The sequence below is a fragment of the Trachymyrmex septentrionalis genome, unplaced genomic scaffold (genome assembly GCF_001594115.1).
Source record: "Trachymyrmex septentrionalis isolate Tsep2-gDNA-1 unplaced genomic scaffold, Tsep1.0 scaffold83, whole genome shotgun sequence".
NCBI lineage: Eukaryota > Metazoa > Arthropoda > Insecta > Hymenoptera > Formicidae > Trachymyrmex > Trachymyrmex septentrionalis.
The window spans coordinates 3,623,385-3,636,114 of NW_017306018.1; the positions used below are offsets into that span (position 1 = coordinate 3,623,385).

General features: G+C 32.0%; 1 protein-coding gene across 2 annotated transcripts in view; it reads left to right on the forward strand.

Annotated features, from left to right (window-relative positions):
- Window positions 1-7,846, forward strand: part of LOC108755092 (calcium/calmodulin-dependent protein kinase type 1) — a 12,962-nt gene extending 5,116 nt beyond the window's left edge. Inside the window, exons 4-10 of one of the 2 annotated variants that reach the window (XM_018497885.1) lie at window positions 847-918; window positions 3,747-3,821; window positions 3,914-4,176; window positions 4,275-4,415; window positions 4,832-4,958; window positions 5,499-5,586; window positions 5,682-7,846. In XM_018497885.1, the coding sequence (XP_018353387.1) occupies window positions 847-918; window positions 3,747-3,821; window positions 3,914-4,176; window positions 4,275-4,415; window positions 4,832-4,958; window positions 5,499-5,586; window positions 5,682-5,882 (967 nt within the window). In that variant the 3' untranslated portion in view covers window positions 5,883-7,846. The remainder of the gene's footprint in view (window positions 1-846; window positions 919-3,746; window positions 3,822-3,913; window positions 4,177-4,274; window positions 4,416-4,831; window positions 4,959-5,498; window positions 5,587-5,681) is intronic. The other variant, XM_018497886.1, reaches the window with a different exon arrangement.
- Window positions 7,847-12,730: the final 4,884 nt, after the last annotated feature.

Below are 12,730 nucleotides of genomic sequence, written 5' to 3' on the forward strand. Positions count from 1 at the left end.
AGTCTTCTGTTACAATTCTTTATCCTTATGGATATATGTATTTACAATGTCTTTTTTTTTTTAACACTTTGGCTGGATACATATATTAAAGTGGTACTTTCCGGTGTTTATTAGCATCGAACTCTTTCTGTCGCTCCATTTTATTTTATTGCGACTTACATATCAGCTAAATCGAGACGTGCTAAAAGAATTAACAGTAATTGCAAAGAAAAATCGATGCTTAAGAAATCCTGTTGTATCGTTATATTATCATTTATTGATCAACACTGTAGGAATACAAGGTGCTACATCATACATATGTATATCATACATGTCCATCATACACATACTCGGGAGTTTTATAACTGAAAACTTGTTCTATACATCATATTAAACGCACCAACATCGAGAAACCACAAAACATGGATACATTTATAACGACAAAGTTTTCTCTTAAATATAATGGATGTGAAACTTACATAAAAAATTCAGTTTACATGTTTTATAAATAAGTGTATCAAAGTTTACATTTTAGATTTCGCGAAAAAATATTGCATGCATACATGGAAATTCAATAATATCGATCGCACACATTGATAATAGGTGTGTCGAAGGTAAAGATACATCTATTTTCATACCGCTACCACTTGCCTTTCGCGACAACGCGACACTAACTCTGCTGCACCGTGTTTGTATAACTATATACATCAATTTATATTACACAAATCCATCTTCTATACATCACGCAGGGAGAATGGGAGTTCGTCAATGGTAAAGAATATAAAGTCAGAGAAACTTCGTAAGCGATCAGCTGCTCCCGATGTAATATTATGTAATTGTGTATGGTATTTTTATTATACTTCGTAGGTTCAGTGAAAGTGCGACACCACAGAGTGGTGGCGGATCGCTCAAGTCGGATAGTAGTGGCGAAAAGAGATGGTAAGTGCGGGCCCCAGAGTATGGGCACCAGCTACCTATACCGCTCGCAGTATATTCTGTATCACTCGACGATATGCCATACATTTTTACATTTCAGATTATGTATTGTTATCTATATATAAAGACACAATGTGCACGACTTGTGCACGTTCATCACGACGTAGCGTTAAACACAGTTTTGGTATCCTTGTACTTGCCACCTTTCGCTAAGCGAGAATCTATCAGTGAATAGATAAAGGGAGAATTTGCACGTCCCACGTTTCTTGGAATAATTTTACGCGGAAGAGATAAATTTTGCTGCAAAGAGCTTTGTCAGAATACTCGTACTAATGTATAAAATAAAGCACTTTGTAGCATTTTTCTTCTATGCAAAATTATCTTTGAAAGAAAGGGATATGTAAATACTTTGTTTATCCTACTGCACATGCAAATTCTATGTAAGCTTATAATCACGTCGTAAAAATGAATGACTTTTCAAGTAAAAACACAATATAAATTGATAGTAAATAAATTTGACGACAGCCGTTAGATAATTACATATTGCTATAATCACAGAGTGAAATCTGATTTGCACGATAAGAGTCTAGAGAGACTTAACTATTATATAGTATCAGATAAAAATTTCATTCAGAATGAAGAGTGCGTTTACAATGACATCGATAACAAAGATATATTATTTATCTTATGATGACACGATAGCGTAATTTATATGCGCAACGTTTATCATATCGCAGGCATGCGGAAAAGTTATAATTTATTTCAATTATGCTTTTAAATATTTTGTTTGTACATTTTTATAGTATACAATTTTGTTTATATATTCGTAGTATAAAAAATTATATGAAAATAGAGAATATGTAGAAAAAGATTTGTTCATGTAACATATTAAAAGAATAAATAAGATATATTACAATACTTTTTAGATTTTAATCCAAAACTGTGTTATTTTATATATTATAAAACGCGTTTCTTTCAAAGAAATAACGTAACGAATCTTGTAAAAGAACAAATTAAATATCCTAATTACTACGAACAATCATATAGGTATATGTACTTTGTAAATATTGATCAGTTTTTATTACTTAGAAAAATAAAATATTGACATAAAAATTTGTTTACTATATAATAAATAATTAATAATGTGTAAAACAAATTTTAAAAAAAGAATATCGCATTTATTTAATTGTTTATCAAAAGAATGGCAAGTTGAAATATTTAATTATTTTATTTATTTGAAAACGTGTTGTTTTTATTTTATCTTATACGTAAAAATTGCTTAATGAATCGAAAGAATCTTTCTTTTTTAATGGTTGACATAAAATTATAAGTAGATAATATTACGATTGTACTACTAAATTTAATTGTAGGCAATTTTGTAAAGGACATACATTGCTGCATTTTTACTACTTGTTTACTTATCAGATTATTTTTGTTCTAGTAAGTTCTATAACTATCATAAGTAGATCATTACATGAGGATAAACGCGTCATGTTTTATGAAGAAAAACCATCTTATATAATAGCATAAATACTTCACACTCATATATATATTCCATCTATAAAAAAAATCTTGCACATATCCACGTGCTGACTCATTCGATACGATGCTGTTCTAGTGTTCTTAGTGATTTGATATGCGAAAGATTTGATCAATTATGTTGCATACAAGAAGTTTGTATCTTAACGAACTAGCGAACGTATTTATATATACGTATAATAATGAACACATTTTCTCAAGGTAATATAACATAAAATATGTACAAGAGATAATGAAATATTCGAGCTTCATGAGAAAACAATGTAGGATAAGCTAAAGTTGAGCAAAGGTTGTCGCTATATAGACTCATTACGAAGTAAATGTAATTATAATAAAGAAATTTCTTTTTTCTCAAATTTTGTATATTTACTATATAGAAATTAAATTATTACGTTGACATTTTTATTTATATAATACAATAGCAATAGCTAATGAATAATCCCTTATATTTTTCAGATCCTTGTACATATTTGATAGATATTGCTTTGTTGCTATTGAATAATACGTTGTAAATAGTTATCTTTACGTGGATGTGATTGTCTGTATTTAATTAACAATCTATGTGCCAAGATATAATTTTAGCAAATATTGAAGCATGTTTTATTAATATATTATGCAGTTAACATTAAGCTGCTTTGCATTGCTACTTAATGTTATTTATCATGTACAAGTTTATTACGATTTTATTATTTTGCGAGTTCAAGATTGTTAATTATATATGTAAATATTACAATTATAATAGCGAATATACTTATGTATAAATAAGTTATTTGGAATGAGTATATTTTTTAATAATAGTGAATATAGTGATACTTGTATCTGTACCTCGGAAAAAAAGGAATGTATATTCAATATTTTAATATTTGATAATAAAAGTAAAAAGAGCGTTGAACTGTTTTCCAAATTAAGTGTTCAATTCACTACACGATTGAGAGAGAGATTCTTATTATTAAATTATAACTTCTGCATATTGGGGTCTTTCTAAAAAAATACAGATATATATCATGCTGCTAATTTATTATAAATATTTATAATGGAAAGTAAGCTGTTCTTATCTTTCAAAAAAGTCTCTTCTCTGATTAACTTTTATCTTATTTTTATTTGCGTTCTTTTACAGAGAAACGTATAACAGCACAATACAAAGTTCAATAAAATTGACTTTTACTCAATTATCATACAAAGTGCAGATTATTTTAAATATATGACATATTAAAAATCATCGAATCAATTCTCGTTGTATACGATTACATAACGGTTTTAAATTAGAAAAAGAAAACATGATCTTATTCCAGGCTAACCCACCCCAATATCGTTCAATTGCTGGAGACATTCGAGGACAAGCACAAAGTCTACTTAGTTATGGAGTTGTGAGTAATACGTAATTTTCTATTATTCTTTGATATAATAATACCGAAAATATCCGAGATATTGAAAAGGTGAATGTTCCAAATCATATTAGGGTCACTGGTGGTGAACTATTCGATAGGATTGTCGAAAAGGGCTCATACACAGAAAAGGATGCATCTGGTTTAATAAGACAAGTGCTCGAGGCGGTAGACTATATGCACGAACAAGGTGTTGTTCATAGAGATCTCAAACCGGAGAATCTCTTATATTATAGTTCGGACGAGGACAGCAAAATTATGATCAGCGATTTCGGCCTATCGAAGATGGAAGATTCTGGGATTATGGCGACTGCTTGCGGTACGCCAGGATATGTCGGTGAGTTATTGAGAGAACGAGGAGGAAAGAGAAAAGAAAAAATAGAGACGGATTTTAAGCATCGATGATCAAACGTGCACTATTTCGATGATCCGCAGCACCCGAGGTACTAGCGCAGAAACCATATGGCAAAGCAGTGGATGTGTGGAGTATAGGAGTTATTTCGTACATTCTCCTGTGTGGATATCCTCCTTTTTACGACGAGAATGACGCCAATCTGTTCGCACAAATTCTGAGAGGTAACGAAATGAATTTTTAAGCGACAGTTTGCGATAAGATCTGATGCGATTTAATCGCTACTTTTATGATCAATAATCTTATAAGAGAAACTTAAACTAATTCGATTCGTAAAATATTAAATTAATTTGAAATTGCATCTTTAAGGTAGATCTTAAATATTCTGTACAACAGATATTTTTTGTATCTTAATAAATAAAGAGTTGTATAATATTAATATTTGAAATTACGAGTATCTAAAAATAAAAATATACAGTACATAATAGTAAGTAATTTTTAGATACTAAAATATTTGTTTGATTTAAAATACTATTTTCCGCGCAAATACTTATATAAATATGTTTCTGGAATAAATATCTAATTGATATAATAAACTTACATATTCCATAACAAAAAACTAATAATTAGATTATCATAGGTGAATTTGAATTTGATTCACCATATTGGGACGATATCAGTGCTTCTGCAAAGGATTTTATTGGAAAGCTGATGTGCGTCAATGTTGAAGAACGTTACACTTGCAAACAGGCTCTTGCGCATCCCTGGTAAGAATCTTTAGAATCATTTCAGAATGAAAATTACTGAAAGAATTTATTTTGCATATTTGCATATTAATGTAGTAGTAATAAAATTCTGCACTAACCGAGTTATTTTGCGTAAACAGCAAGAATATGCAAAGAAAGCTTTAAATGTAAATTTTAATATATCTATATCTTAAAGTTGCACAAATATTACAAGACCTTATTTGTTCATGAAATGAAATTGAAATATATATGGATTAAAAAAAGTAAGTAGTGATAGATACATTTTTTTAAGCATTTGCTATCCGTTATATTTGAAAAATTCAGTAATTCAATTATCATACTTATTAATGAATAATTACTTGCTTCGGTAATCCAATGATTTAAAATAGTTTAGCAAAATGACAGACTCATTAACAATTAATAAATGGCATCCTATATGATACACTGTATTTGTTATCATACATTATTTCGAAATAATCATTTTATTTTTTTAAATTTGAATGCAAACATACACCTTATTAATTGAACATTCATAGCATAAACACAATATAATATTTTTAGGATTTCCGGCAATGCCGCTAGCAATAAAAATATTCATGGTACTGTATCCGAACAACTTAAAAAGAACTTTGCCAAATCAAGATGGAAGGTTAGTATTGCCGGTTAATTAGCATACTATTAATTGTCTATGTATTTTTACCCATCAAGCGCTATTGGAATATTCTTCTTGTATCATGATTGCAGCAAGCGTATCATGCAGCCACGGTTATACGTCAGATGCAACGGTTGGCGCTAAACAGTGGCCAGCAACAACAGCAACAGGAGAATACAGGCTCGATCGGCCCCTCCAGCGGCAACCCCATGCAATATCGAGAGCAATCGCAGGTTAGCTACAACCAGCACACGGGGCCATCGCCACCGCCCTCGAGCAATCTCAGCAATTGAAGCAAACGCGAGTCGTTGCTCACCATGTCAAGCCTGATGTTTACGAATCTCACTTCTCACTCCATTCCAGTCACTCCCGCCGACTACTCGCCTCCGCTATACATGTGCAACAAACGCTTCGAACTGTGGGGCAACACACGCACTGTCCGCTCTGTCCGCTCTCTTTTAAAACAACTTGTGTCGCAACTTAGGAAGCAACGGAAGCATAAGAAGAGCTGAGCTTTAGGCACCGTTAGAATCACGCGCGCAATAAGAATACGCAAAAGGCAACGTACTATGCGACGTAGCTGTCCCTTTCAAGCTACGGGAGCGATGGGGATAGATTAGAGCCAATTTGCTTCGCGCCAGTGACGCGTACATATACACATATACATGCAAAAACACAATTATTATCGAAAGGCGTAAACTACAATTCGCTTTGGCTGGTCCATGCGATACAATACGATTTATACCCTCTTCTATAACAATACGGCAGTTATGTTCGCTTTATTCTTATGATTTACGACGTTTCCTATGTTACACACATAAGCAATAGCTCGTAGCAGTTCGCTGAATACGTTTCGCATCGATCTGACAGAATAAGAGGCGGTTACATCTCTAGAGATAAGACTTGAAGATTGTGTGTGTCGCGATCATGCCTGCACACTTTGTTAGATCGAATCTGTTCTATATATATTATATAGAAGTATATATACATATAAATATATGCATTACGCGAACAGTACAACGACAAGTTTTTATATTTTATAAAATTCGATGTAATAAGTAGCGCGGCTGTTTGATACAATTCTGTGCAACCTAGAGACCTGTATCATTAGACCTGGGACGAATATGATTCCATACTACGGTTCCTATGTAATTCGATCCTCGCACGCCGTAACATACACTTCGGTACGATAGAGAATATTTCCTATCTACTTACACAAGTCGATGATATGCAAAAACTTAATACCAAAATGCAGACGATGTCGAGAGGTCGCTTAGTGCACAGAGACGTAGCCTGATCTGTTTCTTTGTCTCTCTCTCTCTCTCTCTCTCTCTCTCTCTCTCTCTCTCTATCTATCTATCTCTCTATCTCTTTATCTTCTTTTATTAACGCGTGTTTCTGTATTTTTTTGTGATAACTGAGACATGGCCCCGCTTATATAAATGCTTACACAGACACTTGTACAATGTACTATTTTATGTAATACGTATCCTGTATGTATACTCTCTTTTAACATATACGTAGTGATATTACTATATTAATATAAGGCTCTGAAAGGGATCCGCTAAGCTAGCTTGAAACTTAAAAACGTATATGTACATTTTTCTGCTAACATTAATATATATATATTGCACTACTACTTCTATTTCTACAGAACGTAAGGTGTACATAATGCACAAATACACATCTAAACTTACATAGACTATCTTGCGTGCCTGATTTTAAGATGACATGAGGAACAATTCTGTAATGTTACTATCATATCGTGATCTTAATTATTTTCATATACACATAAAGGTATTAGTTGCTCTGTTATTCGCCTTGATTTAACCGTATACTATAACATTTTGATACTTGTATATTAGTGACTTAGTTTATATACACTTTTTACAATTATTTTATTATTAACAAAAAAATATCACTTATAAAAGTATAGTAATATATTATTTTTTAAACATTGAAAGTGCCACGTTTATAAAGTATACTGTAAAGGCATGCTAGGCAATGGAAAACCGAGCTAATTATTTTTACGCTTGTATCGTTTTATTTTTGCTAAGACACAAGAAGGAAATCGGCTCGAAAGTGCAATTCATTCCTAGTATCGATTATATACAACGCGAGTATTTATCTCATTAATATATGAATCGATGAGAGATAAAGAAAAATGTTACTTAATTACCCTCTGATTTGTTTATCATGTCTTTATTATTTTCACGTGATGTCAGCAGGAATACAATAAAAAATGCTCTCTTTGCGATAACACTAGTCTGCAATAAAATATTGTTAAAACAATTTTAACTGTTTTATAATGTATTCTTACTAGCTAAATACGAAATCGTTTTCCAAATTTGATGTATCACGTTATAGTTTTGAGAAAAATGGTATCAAAAAGGTAAAAAATTATAATCTTGAGTGCTTTCATGATTTTCTAGCCAGTAGGAAATTTTTTTTCTAAATTTTGTTAATGCCATGTGAAAATATCAACTTTTAACTTTAATAAAAATGCATTTTGTTTTGATGTGATTTTTCGTTTTCGAGATATAACAATTTGAAAATAAATCTTTTTTGTCAAATAATGAAAAAGGTACTTTATTCCATTTGAATACTACAGAAAGTAATTGATTATGGAAAATAATGCTTTTTGATTATATAATATAATCGGATCATATTAAATAAAAAAATGTATGAAATTGATTGAAAGTACAATATTTTCAAATTATTATATCTCGAAAATGAAAAATCATATCAAAACAAGGTAAAATGTATTTTAAAGCTAAAAGTAAAATACTTTAATGTGACATTAATAAAATTTAGAAAAAAAATATTTGCTTATAACATCATAAAAATCCTTAAAATCATTATTTTTGCGCTATTTTTTTATTATTATTATATTACGTGGTGGTCAAATGTGGTCAATGGTGGTATTTGTTGAGCATCTAGAAAATTACAGGAAATGGTTATATTCGTTCAGACAATGATTCCAAAGTGTAAACTAGTAGACTAGTAATTTTATCGAATTCGTATCAAGACTGGTAGAACCGAGAATCTTAATTCTTTTTCGCACGAAATATAAATATATGTACAGTGTTGTAATTCGAGTTCAAACGAGAATTTCGTGCTGTTACGTCGTTATTAAAGTAAATTCATAAAGCACATAAAAACCACGCCTTAATCAAAATATATTTTGGTCGCGTGTCCATTCGTGGAAATGCGATTGATTGCTGGAATGAATATCATAATTAAATTTAGTAAATTGGGACACAAGTGTGTATATGCTGAGGCACGCAGCTGAACAATGTTAACCACTGTTTAATCGCAATGCTGAACTTTGCGAAACATATCCACGAGTAAATTCAGAAACTGACTAGCGATTTCTGCGTTTTATAGTTAGTTGAAAGATTTAGAACACTTGAAGCATGTGGCTCTCGTTAAAAGATCCGAGCATCGAAAGATGTAAAAGAGAAAAACAAAAAAAAAGAACGCTAATTGCACTTTATCGAGCGAGCATCTCCATTATTAACAGTGTATTCTCTCTTTCTCTTCGAATTAAGCTATATAATAATCTCTTGGCATTATCATGTTAGGTATCCGTCCGTACAGCGGGCACTTCTCGATGTAAAGGGGTATTATAGAGAATATTATAGAGAGAAGAATGTGTGATCGATGCGATCACTTTGGGGATGCGTTGGAGAACATCTTTCTGTAGTGAATCTTATCTATTTGGAAGATCTTAGCGTTTCGGTTTTGGAACGTAGCCTTTTTTTTAATAGCGGAAAAAGGAAGGAATAATAATCGAAACACCAATTGAAAAAGTTTGTGATTAGACCTCGTACTTTCTATTACTTCGTGTCTCGAATCTCATGTTCTCGATCGCAGCCCTAAACTCAATAACGACGGACACTAGAGCACGGCCGTAGAGTAACTTTACCTGATATGCGATAAAGCGCATAAGTGAATGACGTTTATGATTACCACTAATTACCGTTAATTATACGCTTCTCCAAGTACCTCGGTACGCTGACTCACCGAACTATATTATTGGTGTCTTTCATTGTGTAAATTGACTTCTGAAGTGCCTTGGATGACATGATGATGGTACATTACCATACGTGCCATTAGTAGAAACTTTAGTAGGTGCTTATCACAAGACGTGTTCGAATATCCGTTGCATCGCGCAAGATAAGTTTTTTTTTATTAAGGCTCTTAAATATTTCAAGTGCTCAAGTAGACGTACTTATAAAAGACTTACGTACAGCGATCCGCAAATGCATGTTACACTTATTGTTAGTGTGTGCGAAGGATTAAAAATTGTCGCGGATGTGTTATACGTACTTCTCTTATCAGTACAGTAGCTCAGTAAATAGAATATTATTTTAACCGTGCAGTAATAGTCGTTCGAATAAACACCCCTGCGTTTCATTCAATTTCAGTGCTAAAGTGCTTCGCGTGTAATCAACATCATGTCATCTAATAAGAGAGATTCGCTAGAAAACATTCGTTTTACGCTAATAAACGCATTGTGATGGCTCTGATGAAAATTCTAAAGAAAAATAGAAAAAAAATATATGACAAAAAAATGGGATCTCAAGATCGGAACTTTAGCTTGTATTCAAAGTACCGTGCCACGTGAACAAACACATATCGGCAGGAATACTGTAAATGTGATGTAAAGATAAGCTGATTCTAAGTAGTGACGAGAACGAATTGTTAGTAAAATCTTATCTAAAAAAAAAAAAAAAAAAAAAACTAAAAGTATGTAAAGGCCAATCTGACTGCTGTGTGCATAGAGCGAGAGCGAGAACGAGAACGATAGAAGTATATAGCGTGATGTGCGTATAGGACGATGTCGAAGGTTCTCCTTAACCGTGGATCCTTTGGCATCTGCGCGTACATCATTATTATCGAAACATTTCAAACATTATCTAGAAAGCGAGAGTCGTATCGTATTTGTAACATTAACGCGGTGCGTTAATGCCCAACACTAATATCTTCCTATTGTATTTTTCTCATTGTACACAAGGCTTGGCGATCGTTACGCTAGAAAACACAAACATACAAGGGAATTCATTCGGTGATCGTCTCCCGGGAGTGGGGGGGGGGGGGGGGACGAATTTTGCCGTCTTATTATCGCAAAGAAGTTACAAAGTACAGAAGAAACTCTCTATACTGTAATAGGTAAATATGATAATCGAGATCGATTCGCGCGCCGTTGCCATCGCGCACTTGGCGCCGTAAAGAGAATAATCAGAAAGATAAAATAATTTAAAATGTGCCAATGTTTAACGATGTCCTTTCGGTGATGTTGGATGGCGACAGCTTATTATTTCTTCGTTGTACGCTCGATTCGGTGGTGATGTTACGCGTCTCACTGTTCTATCGGGCTCTGCAACTTGAAAGCTTTCACTCTGTAATATAGCATATGTTCTGTTTACACATTGAGGCCTATGTCTGAGAGAGCGTGTATTTGAGAAAATGGAAAAAAGATACACAGAGAAGGAGAGTAAATCCTACTTTAAATGTTACCTGAAACGCTGCTCTTTTGAGAATGTTATTTTCCGTTGCTGACTTTTTCCGATGAAAGTGAAAAGCTATTCTTTTCGATAAGAAGAATGATTGGCCTTACAAAAGATTAACGATTGATATACATATTTTGAGAGGTAGAGAATTAAGTACTACAGCGAACGGCGCATTAAATGTGCAATTTACTTTTGTTTATGTGATCTTATTTAATTGACAATTGTGCGTGATCATGTGATTGCACAAAGCAAGACGCTATTTTTTGTACGAACTGCTTATATAATTAGAAAAGGAAAAGAATGTCGCATGCAATATACACGTGAAGTACTTTAGAAAGACTGCTATTTCCATCACCAATGAATTGGGGTAATTACAAGTGAATCTGTTATTTCCTCTTTATACGATTTTAGTCTTTTCACGCGTGTATACGCCGTTGGCAACCACAATTTTTCTTTCTTTCGATGACGATTGAAGTTTTTAAATTTCTGTTGATTTATATTTGTACAGATAATATATCGTGTTAATCACATTTAGAAGTGATAAGTTCTCGCTAATACACCAAGAAATATTTTGTTAATGAAATTCAATTTAAAAAGGCGCGGCAATGATAGGAAATGGTACGAACATTGTTTATATGGTAGATAATTGGGAATGTGATAAAATAATAAATGATATTTAATTCTTGACTCAATATAGCCATTTATTAGAACTCCTTTCCGAAAGAAGGAATAATAATTTTCTCGCTAATAATCGTTATAAACTGTTATAGATCGTTTATAAAAATTGGTATGTGGTACTTATGTTTACACATACAAGCTCTGTTATTTGTACATTTTATTTAAATGCGATAACAAGAATGTAGCGTGTCTTATATTTTGTTATTTTTCTCTATATTTCTTATTTAAAAAAAATGTAGAAGTTTCGTGTCACAAAAACATACAAATAATAATACGGTTTGTTAAACGTACATGTAAAACAGCTGCTTTTAGAATATCCTACAGAAACATTACACACAGATAATTCATCTTTTGTTTCTCATTTATATGCGATAAACAATTTAATCTTCACCACAACAGAATGAATAATTTTTACATCTTGTAGAAGAAAATAATGAACGTTAAGTATGGTAAACATTAAAATCTTACAAAGCAGACTTTTACAATGCATCATATATTTAGCTGCTCATTAAATAATTCTTTTATATTACGATTAAAATATTTCAAGCACTTATTGTATACAGAGTATGTCCGATAAAGACCGTAATAACGTTTAAGAAAATAGATTCTCGAGATCATTTTGAGACAAAAATTCTAATATCAAGAAATCGAAACTATAACAGCTTTTAAATTATAAACATTGAAAATTGGCGAAACATATCGTTTAAAGTTCGCGCGTTCAGGTGTTGTACAATGCAAAACACGTGAACGCTTTAAGAGATTCGCTAACTTAAATGCTTTTTTTTATAACATCTTCAAAAAACTATTATATAACTATTAGTTTATATATATATACTATATATATTAGTTAATTATATAAGTTATATAATTAGTATAATTACATAACTCGACATTTTGATATTATTATATATCTCAAAATGATCTCAGGAATTTACCCTTTTAACATT